General features: G+C 40.2%; 1 protein-coding gene across 10 annotated transcripts in view; it reads left to right on the top strand.

Moving 5' to 3' along the window:
* The window catches only part of SOX5 (SRY-box transcription factor 5), a 652,738-nt gene extending 637,071 nt beyond the window's left edge, over nt 1-15,667 (top strand). For all 10 annotated transcript variants that reach the window (XM_062009253.1, XM_062009270.1, XM_062009262.1 and 7 more), the window contains 2 exons: nt 6,181-6,397; nt 9,791-15,667. In XM_062009253.1, coding sequence (XP_061865237.1) covers nt 6,181-6,397; nt 9,791-10,094 — 521 coding nt within the window. In that variant the 3' untranslated portion in view covers nt 10,095-15,667. The remainder of the gene's footprint in view (nt 1-6,180; nt 6,398-9,790) is intronic.
* Nucleotides 15,668-17,463: the final 1,796 nt, after the last annotated feature.

Raw genomic sequence — 17,463 nt, 5'->3', positions numbered from 1 at the left:
GACTAAGTCGTGGTGGTGGTTTTGGTGCAAAAACATGGACTGAATAGACAAAACCAGTTCATTTCATTCGGCTGAACAAGCACGAAAAGACTGCTGCCATTTAGTTGCCCACATATTTCATCTAACTAAATTCTGTGGGGTAGCACACCCCACAGTATTTGATTTGTGCCATGGCACTTTCTGTTCAAATCAATGGCCAACAGAAAAGATCCCAAAATGTGTCCTTTTATTTTACATGATCACAATTTTAAAGGATTTTTATTACATTACTGTTATATTAAAATTCCCTCTAGTACATGATCTCTATCACCAGCTGCCTTTATTCTAAATATTCTGAGAAGAATCCTGAAAAAAAAAAAAACACATCAGAAGCAATTTCCATATCCTCTGCTCTTTACGTCCCAAGCAATATTTGTCGTGAGCATCATCGACTGCATCTCATGCCCTAGTCTTCCAACATTTCACTACTTGCTCAGATTCTCAGGACCACATTCAGTCCTAAGTTACTTCTTTGTAACATGCTGAATGATACAGAAGGGAAGTGATGAGGATCTCTGATGCCAATGAATTACCATTCTGCAGAAAAAAATAAAGTAAATCTGTGACCAAATTGGAGATGTTGTGTTTTTACTGATAAGGACTGTGTTACAGGACCTAAGCGTCCCTCAGGCCAATGGGTAAAGGCTTAAGCAGGGAATGTGTTTATCTGGGCTTCAGGTCTCACAGACAACTCGAGAGATGTAGTGCAATCATAATGGCAGCGTTGACCAGCTGCAGGGCTGGGGTTGTAAATACACTGAGTTTAGACTGATCAGAGGTCTGTAGTTTAGTTTTATTGGAGCGGTATTATGAAAGTAAGCAGGGGGCAAGTGGAAATGAGATAAATTGGTCAGAGAGGCAGAATGTATTGGCTGTCGATGGCAGATGTGATGATATTAACCCATGATTAAAAGGGTGGTATGAGATGATTAGATTAGTTACGGGAGCAGGATTAGAAGGCTAAATTGGTTATGTTGATGGTAAAATAACCTTATACTGGTTAAAAGGGATTATACTGGTCAGAGATGTACGATGTGATTAGACTGAGGACAGTGCAGTAATAGTTTTGGTCTGTTTATAAATTGAGAGTAGACCTGGTTAAACCTGTTTTTAAATAATCAGTTTCAGAAATCTACAAGATCATTCTGAATGGCCCTTTTCATACAGAAAGTACAAAGAGAGCTTGATGTTTTCCCTCTTAACTGATTGTTTTGGATAACAACCTTCGACAGCACGCTGCTAATTCATTCTGCTTAAAACAGGCGCTTGAGCTGGGCTGACATTTTACGCAGTCTCTGGGGATCCTGGTTGACATTTTAAAGGGCTTCTAAGCATTTTATAATACCCTAAAATCTGGTTTTAATAAGCCATTCTGCTGAAATTGTTAACATAAGGAATCACCTTTTACTATTTGGCGCTAGATCAGGGAGATATGGGGACATCTTTTTCTGATTAGATATACAGTAGTTGGAGTAAAATGTGCAAATTCATTACAGATCCTGTTGAGGTGACAGACAGTATAGCTGACTCCAAACTCTTTCTGTTTTGTTGCCAGATACAGGGAAAAGCAAGATCTGAGGCAGTAAGAGATGGGGCTTGTATTTCTTTCCAGCATCACATTTAATTTTTTTATTCCACCTATGCAATGGAGAGGGATGTCCCGATGCCTTCTTTCTTGTCTGAAACGTTACAAAGGTCTTCCCTCAATTGCAAAAGTCTTTTGAAGTCAGCAGGGAGCTCTCTGTTAACTAGTGTGTGGTTAGCAACTAGAAGCTTAACAGTTCAGCCAGGTATTAGGGTCTCTTTATTAGAAAGCCACACTTTTTCCTTACCCTTTTTTTTAGCAACACTGCTGCTGAGGTCAGAGAGCTCGTTGTCACAGTGCGTACCTTAGATGGACTTGTCACCAATTGAGGGTAATTTTTAAAGTAAAATGAGAGGAGGTGCCCTTCCCAGCACTAGAATTCTCTAGGGATTATGTTTGACACTGTGGTATTATGTTTTGAGCATAAAAATTCGATACATGGATTTGTCACTAAATTCATCTGTGCATACGTTTGTCATCCATCTGTTCATTGCAACTTAAACTTGTGGATAATGATTTTTTTTTTTAGTAAATGTTACAAAAGTGCTAAAAGGGGTCTGCTGGACCCTATCAATTTAATAATGCATTGTTTAGATATTTTTGTAAATATTTTAATGAATTTCACTGAGAAATCTACATAAAGAAATTGGGGAAAGATGAAGTTAGTTAGTACCTTCTCTCATGGAAATTCTCTCATGGATGCTTTAAGTGGGTGAATTCAAACCTATGCACACACCTGTACATTATACAAGTGTTTGTCTATATGAGGATATTTTTTAAACATAAAATCATCCTGATTCAGATACTCAGGTGGGAAGACATCAGCCTAATGGACTAAAAGTTCAGCAATTTTATCTGAAAATTCTTGTCAGAAGAACTTGGCTTAAAATCAGCAGTAATCAGAGCTCCTATCCCCACCTAGTGTATGACTGGGCACGTGTGTGCCTTAGCACAAGTGTTGGGACACACGTGAGGACACCTCTTTTCTGCCCTGGACTCAGACAGCTGGCTTCTGCAGCCACATTCACAGTTATTGTGTGGGCACGGCTCTGACTGCCCTATCTCACTTCAGGGGCAGCAGCCATGTGTGGTGCTACAAAGTCTCAGATTTTTTTCTCATTTATTTTCTAAATACTTCATCCATGAGATAGGGAGAATTGTGTGAGAATTCTGGATGTCGTTATGTCGACATCCAGGAAGGGGAATGGGTTCCTGTTTTTCTAGTCAAGGAGAAAAAGGCTTGCATACTTGACCCACTCAAAGCTTTCTAACACTGATGGCGAGCAGAAAACTTACCCAAGAGTGTAAATCTTCCCTTAAAAAGAAAGATTTTTCAAGATTCTTCAGTAACACCTTGCTTAGGCCTGTATTTGGCACTGTGTATAGGTACCTATGCATGCCTCTGCCTGTTTATAGGCAAACAAAACAAGGGCAGATAAAGCTAATACAAATAACGTTTTGTCCAAATGCAAGGTATTTTTAACTAGTTTTACTATGTTGATTGATGATACTCTTTCATAGCTTAGCTTGCCTGTGGGTACAGATTCAAAGATCAAAGTTATATATTCTTCAAACTTTCAAAATTTCCAACCGAGACCATCAGACAGCTGGTTGGATTTTGCATATTACTAAGAAAATAAGTGAAAATTACAAGATGTGGAAAATGAAGGTGTACCATAAGAAAAATGTTCCCTTTTTCAAAGTTTATTTTGACAGCATTATTTGTTTAGTTATTTATGATACCTCAAAACATTCTACTAAATTGTATTTAGTATGCCCTGTAAAAACGGTAAAGTCACGGTAAGAGGAGGTATCACAGAGAAGTCAACTATTAAAAAAATTGCTGAGAAGAGAGGTGAGACTGACAGGATTTTTCTTGTATTGAGTTTGCATATTAGGTAGGAAAAACATAACAAGTGACATTTATGTATCAATATTGTATGGGTAACTGTATGTACAAATATTGTGCATCAAAATATACGTCCCTGATCCTGCAAAGAATTATGTGCTTGCCTAACTGTTTACAGATCATTTCAGTTGAGGATGTAGGAATCTGCCTGCCTAGATGTAACTGTAGGGTTGCAACAAGTGAGCTAGCACAGTGAAAGAGAAATTCTGCTGGGGCAGAACGTTTTTATGGCAGTTTTGTTACAATTGATTTTAATTTCTACTTTTCTGTCTGCTGGTCTGTCTCAAAACATATCTGAGTTCCTACACTGCAGATCCTCTCACAGCATGTAAAGCAAACACAAGACTTGTTTAAAGACTGAGGTTTTGAACTTTATTATTCATAAGTAAAACATGATTCATCAGCCAGAAACGGGGCTGGGGCTGTTTTTCTAAGCTTGTGGGAGTACAGCAGGTCCTTGCTTAGAGGACTCTAGATTTAGATCAATTTTTATTATTTTCTTCATATGCTAAAACACCCATATGCCAGTGTCTACGAGGTAAAATTTGGAAGTAGACCTACATCTGGACATCTTGCATTGGAGCTGATACCATTTACACTGAATTCTTAACATTGTTCAACACAGGCCCAGTCTATCGCAGCATTACGCAGCATTACTACCCCATCTTACGCAGCATTAGTAGGTGTTGAGCATTTTGACAGTCTCCACATGTTGTGCCTGTGTCATTTAGCCCTAAATCTTGGAGGTACTACATGTGGAAAGTTGGTGTCACTTTTTCTAGGTCCCCTCTCTAACCAGAGAAAGATGAGAATAATTTGTCTGAAGAAGATAAAGCTGCTGACCAGGATTCTGCCCACAGTGCTGCCCTGGGTAATCCAGAGCCTTGCTACAGAACCCCATGCACTGACACTACCTCTGTATGACATAGGAAGTGCCGTGCAGGAGTTATAGTCCATATCCAAGAAATCATCTAGTTGTGCTAATATGGAGCTGCACCTAAGCTAATAAGAACATAATTCAACTGTTTCCCATTCCAGAACTAGCTGGAAGGTCTCTGCATGTTACATGTTGCAAACATCACGTAAAAAATGATGGGATTGACTGCAAAGTAATGCTTGCGAAGAAAGAGATGACCATCACTTCTTGTCAGAGTAAATTTACATTATTTACAAATTTACATTACTTACAGAGCATTATTTAAAAATCTGTTATCTCCAGGCGTGAGATCAGACTGTACCCACCAAAAGCCCAAACTCCAGCTTGGAATAATGATTCAAAGAGCAATGGGGAAAATGGTGTCAATTACCTGAAGGGGCCTTTCTAGAGGGAACCAAACTGTTTGCTTTCCTGGGAAGCGATGACCGCTTTCCCTATATTGCGAGTCTTAGGGGCTCAGTGAGCTAAGACCAGCTTGAGTAATACCATGAGCTAAGTACCGTATGAGTAACCACAGAAAGTGAAGAACAAGAGGAAGTCAAGTATGACATATGACATTATGAACCCATTAAATTGAGAAACTATTCAAACTTTTTTTCCAATGGGAAAATTTACTATTTTCCAATAAACCTTTCCTTCTAAGCTGTATGTTTCACAGCTTGGACCATTCCTGTTGTTTGAAATGAATCTTACCCTGAAGCACTTCTGTAGTTCATAGAAAAATAAGATAGGATAACTGATTCTAGAAATTTCACTTTCTGCTCCCATGTTATGTCCTCTAAGAAATATTAGTTTATAAATCTCAGGAGCTATTTGAAAAAGCTGTAAAGTCTTCATTATTTCCCTGACTTAAATATCCACGCTAATGTAGACAGTGTCAGAAACAAGGTTGCCAGCAATGAAGCCATAGTGCAGCTCCGTGGAGAGGTGTGTCTGTATCACACTGCTCTTGTCTTCATGACACATACTAAATTCCTTTAAGTTTGAACTGGCAGCTTTCACCAGGACTCAGTCTTGGAGTTAAAACCCCACTGAGACATATGGGATAGTTTATAGCTTTTAGCAGCGTTGCTTCAGGGTCTTTGCAGGCTCTTGTACCCAGCAGCGTAGCATTTGTGATCAGCTCATACTCAGCATCTCACAAACCTGGAAGCTAGAAAGATATGGCATTTGTCATGAAAGACTAAGCTGTAGACATGTTCATATGTGTTTGTGCCTTCATCCAGCTGTGGTGAAACACAGCAACTAGATTGCAGCACATGGAAGTGGTGTCTCCTCTAGAACAGGAGGTGGAAACAGGCCCACAGCCAAAGTAAAGTGTGGGGGATGTAGCACAGCACACTCTGTGTATCTAAAGAGTCTTTGGCCATTCCACTAAAATACACCACCTCATTTTCTAAAACAAAGTGTCCGGAATTGCTCATTATTGGAATGAAATATATGATAATCTAGATAAGTTTCAGGAAAGTATTGAGTCAAAACTGCCAATATCTCTCTGCCTCTTGGCCATACCCAAGAGGTTTGCTAGTCAAATACAAACAAGACCTGACCCCTGTCTAGAAGCTCTGACAGATTTGCAGCCCAAAGCGATATGACCGTAGGTATCTTGTTGTGGGTGACCTACTTGTTTCTCTGCCTTTCGGTGTTTGCAGATGAACAGAATCTCATTTCTCGTTCTTTTTTGTTTGGTTTTTTGTCTTTCTATGACAGGATCTCGCTGGAAAGCTATGACAAACCTAGAGAAGCAGCCATACTATGAGGAGCAGGCCCGACTAAGCAAACAGCACTTGGAGAAATACCCAGACTACAAATACAAGCCAAGGCCAAAGCGTACCTGCCTTGTAGATGGCAAGAAGTTACGCATTGGCGAGTACAAGGCTATCATGCGCAACAGACGCCAGGAGATGAGGCAGTACTTTAATGTTGGGTATGGGACCCTTAAAAAATACCTCTCATTTTGGCACAAAAATATCTAATTCAGGAACAGTTCTTAATTCAGTGTGGTAAAGGTTATATTTTATTGGCAAGAACATTATATACTGCTAACAGAATATGAAACTTATACTTGAAAACACTGTGTTCCAGGAGGAGATTAGACAGCTAGGGATATGGTTTTTTGTTTTCTCTGCCATATACTTATCTTACAGCTTTGGACAATTGTCTCGTTTCCACTCCAGTCATGTAAAAGCAGAAAAAAATAAAAGCTTAAGATTTTCTAATGAAACGTAAGTCTTACAATAATAAGCCCTTTAAGTATTACTTTACTGTGAGGCCTCAGAGAGTATGTCTGTATGAATCTATGGTAGTGCCTCTTGATCCAAAAGTCAAAAAATACCAGTTTGCATTCAGTATGACCTGTGGCAAGTGGTCTGCAAGAAGACTGCTGAACATACTGAACTTAAGCTGGAATATGGACTTGTCTGAGTTAATTCGTATCAGTCATGATGTCGTCTTCATTGTTTATCATGATGCCATTTGTCATACTAGGGAGTGTCTTCCAGTACAGTAAGTTTAAATGCTTTACATTGAGCATAAATTTCAAGAAGACCAGTTCTGATAAGCAGTTAATAGGTCAACTTGAAAGGATTAGATTAAAGTCTGCCTAGAAAACTAGCACGTATTTTCCTTCTGCAAAGGCTCCTTGGTTTTGGTTACAGCAGATCAAAAGAATCATAAGTAATCAAATACTCTGCAAAATTTCTGTATTCACTCCAGAAGATTACAAGCTACACAGTGGTCTTAAAAACAAGCAAAACCATCAACACGAACAACCCTCGGAAATAATGGAATTTTTGTTCTATTTCATTTGAATTTGGAATAATTTTAATATTAACTGAGTTGCACATCTCTCTGGTTAACAACTACAAGTAGCAGTAAAGGAGAGAATATCTGTCCAACAACTGTTAAGTGTCATCAGACTGTGTTTAAAACAGCTACAGTGTGCATTGTTATAATAAGCCGCTCAGCAGAGAAATTTGAGCTGCTTAACCCTGTGACGCTGGCAGGTCCAGTGATCCCAATGGTAAGCACTGAAACAAACACAGGGAAGTCAGCCAACATTTGGCATCAAGAGATTAAAAAAAGGGGAGGGGGGCCTCCTGGAAAAAGAATAGGTGGCAACAGAGCCCCCAAAATGCTGCTTATCTGGTTAACATGCATACCTCATCATGGGAAAAAAAAAATAACCTTGTAACATTCTGCATATTATTTAGCTCTCCAAACAAGGCTGACATTGAAATCAAGACATTTCTGGAGATAATTTGCACTAGGGCATTAGAACACACAACCTGGGCTGAAATCTTTAAAGAAGTTGCTGATAAAGTGTCTGATGACTGCAGTGGGGTCAGCGTTTGATGAGGGCAGTCAGAGCACTGCAGTTGCATTCCTGGTTTTAGTTGTCTATCTGCTGCATCACCTGGTACAGGATATTTAGAGCTGAACTTCTAAAGACCAGTCTAGCCCCTGCCTGTGCACCAAAATAAGTGATTGGGTGTACAAGAGCTATGTCTGTGCCAGCTACTGGAATGTGCTGAAAGCCTGTCTGAAGGCATTGCAAAGGGAAGGATTGGGCGGTTTTGTGGCAACCCTTGATCTTAATGTGTCCTTGTCTTGGTGTCTTCATCTTTGATGGCTGTGTGGCAAGCTCACCGGGCTGCTGAGAGCCCTAATGCATTAGTATATGAGGACTGCTTTGAAATCCTCTAGAGTGGACATCCTATAGAAGTGGAAAAACACTATTCTTAAATTATTTAATATTTGAAAAGCACTCTGAAAAGCACCATTTAAGTGCAAAGTGTTCATATTGTTAAATATTAAAAACGATTTAAGTGTGCTGAATCTTGTTACAGAAATGCTGACTCCAGAAAACAAAAGCCTTCCTAGTGAATTAAGAATAAAATGCAAATTAGATCCGCTCCCTACTTTAAGAGCTGCATCTTCAGCTGAGACAACTTCTCCTTGTTTCAGAAACACAGAAATAAGGACTGTGTGGAGGGAGGCCTCGCTCGAATGACAGGCAGGAAGTATCTGAAAATGCAGCAAGCGATTCCAAACAAATGTAAAGCTGTTTGGCAGAGGAAAGCCTTTCAGGATCACTGTACTGTGCAAGGCTTACTGTATAGCCAGGGCACAGGCAGGCAGGGGAACAGGGTAGGGTTTCATTCTTAATTAAGAATGTTCATCTCAAGAGACTCTGCCCTGTCTCCTGTGGCAAGGCTTTTCACTGCAGATGGCCACACCGCTGATGACATTACAATGTTCAGCATGTACTGAAGAGTATTACTGCAATGGAATTACTTCATGCAGCAAGGAAACAAAAGGAGCATGAATTTTAAACCTCTAGGCTTGTTGGGACCCTGAAGCTTCTCAGGGAAACAAACACTGGTATAACACAGCTAGTGTTCTTGATGAGAAGGGAATTTCTATGGCCTGGAATAATTCTTCTTTCATTACTGCAGACAGGTTTCCAAGGCTTAGATGCCGTATAAAGGCATCCTGTAGAGGATTTGCTCAAATGCTCATGTTGCTTGCTTGCTTTTTATTTATTTTTAAATAATGCATGCTTCCGTTTTAAGTCTGCCTTTTTCCCAGTTCCATCCACCTTCCTTCAAAGGTTCTGCTTTTCACAAGTGCTGCCTGCTGTGGCAGCTGTGACCTTCCAGTGCGAGGCCCTTAGTGATCATCTAATAAAGCCATGTTGCCCCCAGAAAACCCACTGTTCCTAGTCCTGATAATGGCCAGGTCATTGAGTGAGCATGGAGTAAACATCACCTCTTTGGAGAGACCTGCCTTGCTTCCTCCTCATCCACTGGTACTTTCCCTATAGCACCTCCCCATTCCCGTCCAAGCTGCCTAGCCATTGCCACATCTGTCCTGTTGGCAATGTGTTACTTTTATGTCTGGTCCTGCCAGCAGCTTGGATTATTTAAAATGAAGATTTTCAAAATGCAGGGGGTTTTTAAGTCAGACCACAATTGAAAGAATGTTTATTTCTGGCTGACAGCTCATGGGATAGCTAGTTCACTCCATAAAAATGTTCGCATCACAAGTAGGCAAACTGAAGCTGTGTAGTTCAAGTACAGCTAGAGATATTTACAGAGATTGAATTTTCTTATCACTGAAGTTGGTTTGGGCTTGGTATTCATTTCAGTTGTTGAGTCCAGAATATAGATATAAGGGTTGTCTTGCATGGGTCATCCATGCAGGAGCTTCCACTGGGTGGCCAAGGGCATATGCTGTAGGCTTGCAAAGTGCTATTGTACTTGCCTCACTTTAGTCCTTCCAGAAATCACATGTTCTTTTGCTTTTCTCTTCATGGCAGGCAACAAGCACAGATTCCCATTGCCACCGCGGGCGTTGTTTACCCAGGAGCCATTGCCATGGCAGGAATGCCTTCCCCACATCTGCCCTCGGAGCACTCGAGCGTGTCCAGCAGCCCGGAGCCTGGGATGCCTGTCATCCAGAGCACTTACGGCATTAAAGGCGAGGAGCCTCATATCAAGGAAGAGATGCAGACCGATGATGTCAATGGAGAAATCTACGATGAGTACGATGAGGAAGAGGATGACCCCGATGCAGACTATGGCAGTGACAGTGAAAATCACATTGCGGGGCAAGCCAACTGATCAGGGTCCAAATATCTCGTGACCTACAGGACTTCGAGGAGATGAGAAAAACAAAAAATAAAGCCCCATCTGGTTTATCTTTGCCAGTGGCCAAGCACATGAACTTTCTCATACACTGACTGTTACTTTAACTGTTAGTCTTAACTAGTTGGGACATCAGCTGACTAATAGACATCAGCCTGCATCAGAAGAAAAAAGGCTCAGAAGAAAGGAAACAAAGACAACGACGACGACGACAACAACAACAGAATGATATAAGCTATGGGTAAAATAATGCCAGTAATTCAGCTGCTATACCCAAGCACTGAAGTCTTACCCGTCGACCTTTTATTTTTTTTTTTTTTCAAATAAACTTTATGGCTGTTTGTTCTACAATGTTCTAGAAATTCTCACTCAGGTACACAGTGCCAACAAGTGGCTTGTGAATGTGTTTTGTTGTTTTGTGCTACAGTTTAAAGAGAAAATTCTTTTTTTTTTTTTTTTTTTGGTAATGCACCTGACAGGAAAGAAAAAAGAAAAAATTCCTTTTAACCCCCCTCTGTCTCCTCCTCCTCCTCCTCCTCCTCCCTGGCAAATCTGGGTCAGAAGTGTGTGCGTGTGCGTGCGTGCCTGTGCGCGTGGCTGGCAAGGAAGGAAGTGGGGAGTCTGTTTCTGTTAACCCCAACAAGCAATTATTTCCTTTCAAGAGAGGACTCTCGTCATCAGTTGCACACCATACTGAGTCTTTGAGCAAGTGCCAAATTTGTACTGAAGCGCTGAACTAGTCCAATTTGCGCTTTTGTTTTGTTTTGTTAGTCTCTTCTTCTTGGTTTATTTTTCTTTCACTCTTCTTTTGCTTCCCGCTCTGTCTTAAGTTAGGACATTGTTATATCTTAGACAATCCCTTGAAGAACCTGATATACCAGCAGCTGGTGAGATTAGACATATATTTTTGGGTTTGCTTTTGCTTTTTAAAGGAAACTGTAGGTGCCGTTCTCAGGTGAAAAAAGAGAGAGAGAGAGAGATAAGAAATTTAGAGAAAAAATATTTTATGGTCTTGGATTTTCATGTGTGCGTGTTTATGGTACTAATAAGAATAATATTGGACTATTGTGAGTAAAAAGCATGTTGCAGAATGAAGTCCTGCACCCTCCAAATGATTTGGTCTGTAAAGAGTCTTTGCTTTTAATTTACACTTCAAGTGACAGCATATACAATATAAAACAAGACTTGTCCCTACAAAAGACAAGGCAACAGGAAATGTTGCCTCCTCGCTGAGTGTAATTAGGTTACCATGATGTCCCGTTTTGATGAACTTGTACCTTCAGGGTGGCCAAGTACCGATCTCTGAGTCAAAAGTCTTTTTTTCTTTTTTAATTGACTTTTTGTTTACCTTTGCATTTGCAGAAATCCATTTTTATCAGTGGGATGCTTGTGTAGGAAGGAAGACTAATAGCTATGAAGAGACTTCCATGTTCAAAGTGGGCATGTCAGAACCCGCATCTTTGCGATCCCTAGCTGCTGCCTCTCACAAGTGAAAAACTGTTCTCTAAAATACTTTCGACATTACTCTAGAGCACTTAGATGTGTTGTTCAGGCAGTTTTACCTTCCTTGGGCAACATTAATGTAATCCTGAACAGAAGTTAGCCTCTTGCATTTTCAACCAGGTAACTGAATGTTACTCTTTATTGCAGAAACAAATAATGTAAATGCAAGTGAATCAAATAATCTTTTTTCATCTCTTCAATCTGATCTTCCTGTACAATGAGAGGATCCAGGTTTGTGTAGCAAGACAGAAGCATTGCGACCTGATCTAGGTGAACCTGCTTCTGCAGGGGGGCTGGACTAGATGATCTGTAAAGGTCCCTTCCAACCCCTGCCATTTTATGATTATATGATTCGATCTAAACCAACCAACCAACCAAAAAGACTACCCCTGATTTCAAACAGCAGCTCTACAGGAGCTCCTGTGTGGTCTGGGAAGGGAAGGCTTCAGATCATGCTAAAGCAAAAGGCTTCATTTGAGTTGATTATCTGGGTATGCCACCTTTCTATTCATGTTGCTCCCTGGTAAATTCCTAATCCTAGAGACTCACTGCTATTGTTACCACTTTTAACAGGTAAAAATAGTCCTGTGCATCTTAGTGCCAGTGAGATCCCAGCCCAAGCATTCACCAAAATGATGGTCTTCAGTACTTGGCAACAGTGATTTGCAAATGATCCCTTAATCAGGCAAATTTAGCCCTCAGTGCAATCAGCCATTCGAGTCCAGGTGCAGGATGAAAGGGGCAGATAGATGGGAGTCCTGGGAAGGAGGATGGTGGAGTGAGGGATGTCTTCCTTTGCCTTTTTTGAAATCCCACTTGAAGTGTAACTTGACATCTGCAGACCTTGTGCAAAGCGAACAAACAAATGCCATGGAAGACTTAGGACAATACTCCAACGAGCGGTTTGGACGTATGATAGTTTTACCCTGAAACGTCTGGTTTATTTTTTTCTCCTCTTTTCCCTGCTTTTTTTATTTCAACCTCTGCCTCGAATAAAATCTTTTCTATTTTCTCTCTCTCAGAAGATTTGCTCTGAAGTTATGCTTGGAGTAGCTGATCATATCCTCCATGTCAGAGAGGGTTCTTTTTGTTTGTATTTTATGACTGTGTTGGGTTTTTTTTTTCAGTTGAACTGCCTCTTCTTGCTAGTGTTGTAATGGTAATTATAATAATAATAATAATAATGGTCAGCTGTTCCCAGATTAGTAAATTATGTATAATTTATTTTATCCCCCCCCCCCTTTTTAACTTTATTTTATTCTGTTCTAATTTGGCAGTACAGCAAAGGAAGCTGTTAGGCTATTTAAAATGGATACCCCTCCTCACCTTGCCTTTTTATATATATATAAATATATATATACACATATGAAAACAAATCGCTTCTTCTTCTGCTCACACCATTCCTCTTTCTTTATTTTAATTTTATCCCCAGCCATGTCGACTTCTGATGTTTCATTATGATGGAGTGAATTAATGGGAGTGTTGTTTTCAATCTTAATTAATTTCTGCTCTCTCATCACTCATTTTAGTTATTTGATTACAGCAGTCATCTAGAGCCAATTTTTTTGAAGCACTCTGTTTGAATAAGAAGGAAAAAAATAGACAATTGTTTTTATATCATTATTATGTACAATGTGAAAACAGATATTTGCTCCTTTTTTTTTTTAATCTTTTAAATTTGTTCCCTGTCTTTGTGAACAAATTACTCCTGACTCTTGTGGGTTCACCTCACATTTGCTGGATGCTTGATTTCCACCATATCATAGAGACTCTCTGGTTTAGTTGTGTCATTTTGGACTACCAGAATACTTTGTTTTAGCTCCAGGTAGGTGCCACTGTGGCAGGTATGATTGGAGCAAGTCTTAGACACGTGGGCCGAAAAGCCATCCTCAGGGATGTTAATGGGAAAAAGGCCCTTTAACTTCAGCGGGACCAAATTTCAGCCCCCAACTCTGGGCTTCCGCGCTGCAGGAGACGCTCCTGGAAGTAGCTCCATCACCACGGGCAGGGTTCAGGGTTGGCCCTGCGCCAAAGGAGCGCCTAGGCTGAGAGCACAAGGCCCAGCTCTGCTCTCGACAACGTGACAGAGGACAGAGCCCTTCTTCGGGAGTGCTCTGCTTTGCTCACTGCCTTGGCCTGGGCGGAGGGCTCGGGTGAACCCTAATTTTGGTACCGTATGCATTTCTGTCTGAGAGACTATGCTATAGAGCCTGGGGCTTGGTCAGGCTTTGTGAATGGGTAGCTTATCCACGTCCTGCATTTGGATGTTGAAATCGATGCAGCAATCTTAAAAAGGGCAAAATGAAAAAAACCAAAACCCAAATAAAAATATCTGGGTTCCCAAAACAGCAAAATACTTAGCACTTGTGCTAATGTTTTGTTGAGTCCAAGGATGAGCACCCATATATCCTTTGACAACAGAAGACGAGATTTGAAAATGAGTCCTTGTTTGTCCCTCTTTAAATTCTTAGGAAAACACCAAAACATACATTAATAAAAAAAAAAATATTCTTGTCATTTTTTTTTTTTTTTTCCCTGGGTTCTGTGCCCTGGAGCATGTAGAAAAACCAGGTTAGAAGAGATTAGGATCGTATTAACCTGAAAGCACATCGAGGCCCTGATGCTGAAGTGGCCTTTGTTCCCCTCTTCCCTGGGAGCCTGGAGAGTGAGGATGATCTTGAGGAGCTGTTAAAGTTGGGGAGTTGGGGGGGGACATGCAGGCCATCTCCTCCGAAATCAGGGGAGCCACTTGCCGTGCCTCTTGTCAGCTTGCAAAAGAACACCACCAGCAGTAGGGAAAAGGGGAAAAGAAAGAAGAAAAAGAAAAAAAACACCTGAGGCACTTGCTTCTAAGCTCAATTAAATAACACAGAGTATATCCTTTTTCAATTTATTCATGCCTTATATTAGTAAAATAGGATTTTTAAGTGCATTTAACATCTTTATTTAACCGTTCCGCTATATTAATCAGGCCCCCAGAAAAGAACACTAGCTATTATTATAGCATTTAATTAGTTTTGTAACCAAATCCTCTTATTACGAATGCATATGGAAGAAATTCTTTCTTCGATGACATTATTTCAAAGATTTGGTTACTGCAGTAGACTCTCTCTTTAATTAAATCATTTTTTAGAAAGTAAATTGTCTTTAACCTTTTTAAAGCACATTTTCAGAGGTTTTTCTTTTTAATCCAAGGAGATGAGCTGTTATTGTCCCCGAAGAAGCCTCTGACATCATGTTCATAACATCAAAAATAATTATACTCGGTGGAAACGTAGACCTTAGCAAGAATTCATCTGCTAGAATGAATGGCAACTATATGTTACCTTGTACGTTTAAGGGCACGATGTACCGGATGGGAAGTATTTTTGTCTGCTCACTTCTCGATAGAATCATACCTTCAGTTTTGCAAAGAACTGTGTGTAATTCACTAGATGTGGATTCAAGTGTATCCTCAATTCACAGGGCATGGGCTGGCTGTTTAGCTTGGTTTATATTTACATTTTTTCAACTTTATCTTAACTTGTCAGTTTCCCAGATTGAAGAACATGTCAAGTTCGTTTTTTCTACTGACTGATTTCTCTACTCCCCAGTGTTTTTGTCACTGGTTTGCTGAAACAGTATTTATATAGCTCCATTGGCTCTAAAGCTCTTACTCCTTCTAACGTTTTGGATTTTACAAGTGAAATGAAAATAAAAAAGAAATAGAGACAATCAAATGCCTGGAGCTTAAAACAAAGTATGTGCAACCTACCATCTCACTTGAAATTTAATAAAAGAAATAATTATGTAAATATAACATAGAGTTATAGATTTATATTTTGTTCATAACACATAGTGTAATATAAGTTGTATATTTTCATGTTTTGGTTTTATGTTACCATTCATGCCACAATAAATAAAAAAAACCCAGAATTTGATGTACTCTTTAAAAAAAATCCAATGTGGGCTGCCACCATCCTGGGTTTTTGTTTTCATTTTTTATTTTTGTTTTTTTTGTTTCTTTTGCATTCCCCTTTTTCAGTATTACTGCCCTGCAAGGCACCAATAAAACAGCAAATGTGTTCTTTACCTGTTCTGTGGTCTGTTTCCCACTTATTATAGCAAAGGGTGTGGTAGTTAATTTTCTTCTCACAGTTAAATAAAATGACTGGTCTTAAGGAGAAGAAAATGAGATTTAGATTCAGCTTACCAGTCTGCTCCAAAAGTCAAGGTTTTTGTCCAATCACAGGAAAAAAAATGCACCTCAACTTTAAAATATCAGCATTAAAACCGAAGTAAAACTTGTTTCCTGAAAAATGTAGTACGGCACAGTTTCCAGTTCAGAGTTGGCGCACCTCGTAAATGGGGATGGCTGAATCCAGAAGTTCGGCCTGCACCCGACTTCTGAGGTTGCGTTCATTTCCTACGGGCTTATGTGTTCAGAGACCAAAGCAAATTCAGGGAAATACCCAATTATAAACACCAATGACACAAAGCTATGAAAAAAATAGCTCTGCTCATAGTTAGTCAAAATGTCCCAACATGCTGCCTAAACAGTTCATGAAGTTTTGACAGCAGCATATGGCACAAAGTGGGATGAAATGAATTTGTACCTGTTTTTGACAGTAAGTTATTCTGATGGGTGCTTACTCTCAAGTGCCTACGGCTTGACAGATGCCATTATATGGTTCCAGATTTCCTAAAGGAAAAAGGCAATATTTGGGAAACCAGGAGGTAGCTGGTGGAGGGCCCTACGAACCTGCCTGCACTTCTCCTGCTTGGCAGATTATCCTCTGTGCTCCTCCTGGGAGAGGGCGACACCTAAAACACCCCATCAGCAAAACAGAGGTCTGTTTTGGGAGCTTCCTGATACAGCACCTATAACCTATAGCTGTAGGTGCCTATAGCACCGATTTAGTGTAAGTGAAACCTCAGAAGAACCACAGGATGTGTGGCTCAGGCCTTTAACCCTTTAAAGCCCTTTAGTGTCATCAATGTGCAATGAAGGGAGCACCTGTCTACCAGAGCAACAAAGGAACCAGAGCAACAAGCAGCTGCACCAGGCAGTGTGACTATCAGATTACGGTAGTTTGTGTTCAATGTGCCTGACACCTTACCTGCAACTTGAGCCAAAGCAAACAATTTGCCTCTTTGCCCTTTTAACAAATATGACCCTCAACCAAGGACTACCACTGCCAAAGCCCTGCTGTCTCATGGCTGTTCTGGCATGGCATACACTGTCCACCTGGCCTGGAGAATCACTGAAAGTGGAGACCTTCTCTCTGCCATATGCTGAGATGGAGGGATGTCCAATTTTTTGTTAACCACTTGGGAGTGGTAACAATTTGTTCCCTAGACAAGTTATGGGGGGTTATTTTTCTTTTCTTTTTTTTCTTTCTTGCAAAAAATGCTAAAGCATTCCAGCAATTGCCTGTAGCAGGAAGCAAGAAAATGAGAATAATTATGACATTAATCTATTTTAAAAAGAAAGACGTGTGACAATTAGCGCATTCCTACCAAGAAAGTAGCATACAGAGCTATATGTGTGTAGGAAAGTGAAAAGACTCCCCACAGAAGCCATGAAAGGTTATGGAAAGCGTATGTGCCTGCTGAGGAAGCACAGCACTGTGACTTTGGCATCAGCGAGAAAGAGTGCATGGGAGCTTGTCAATATGCTTTCAGTTAATAAATATTCAGTAATACTGTAGAAAAGCAATGTGGGAGAAGAACAGGCAGTGTCTGTCAGGCCAACCAGTGGAAAGCACAGTGAAAACGTACAGAAAGTCTTGTGAACATATTTATCAAAGTAAATCTCGACTGGTGGGCTCGAGAGAGTTGGAGTAGCTAATTTCAGTCCCCG

The sequence above is a fragment of the Colius striatus genome, chromosome 1 (genome assembly GCF_028858725.1).
Source record: "Colius striatus isolate bColStr4 chromosome 1, bColStr4.1.hap1, whole genome shotgun sequence".
NCBI classification, from domain to species: Eukaryota; Metazoa; Chordata; class Aves; order Coliiformes; family Coliidae; genus Colius; species Colius striatus.
This window is presented reverse-complemented; position numbering and strand designations above follow the sequence as displayed.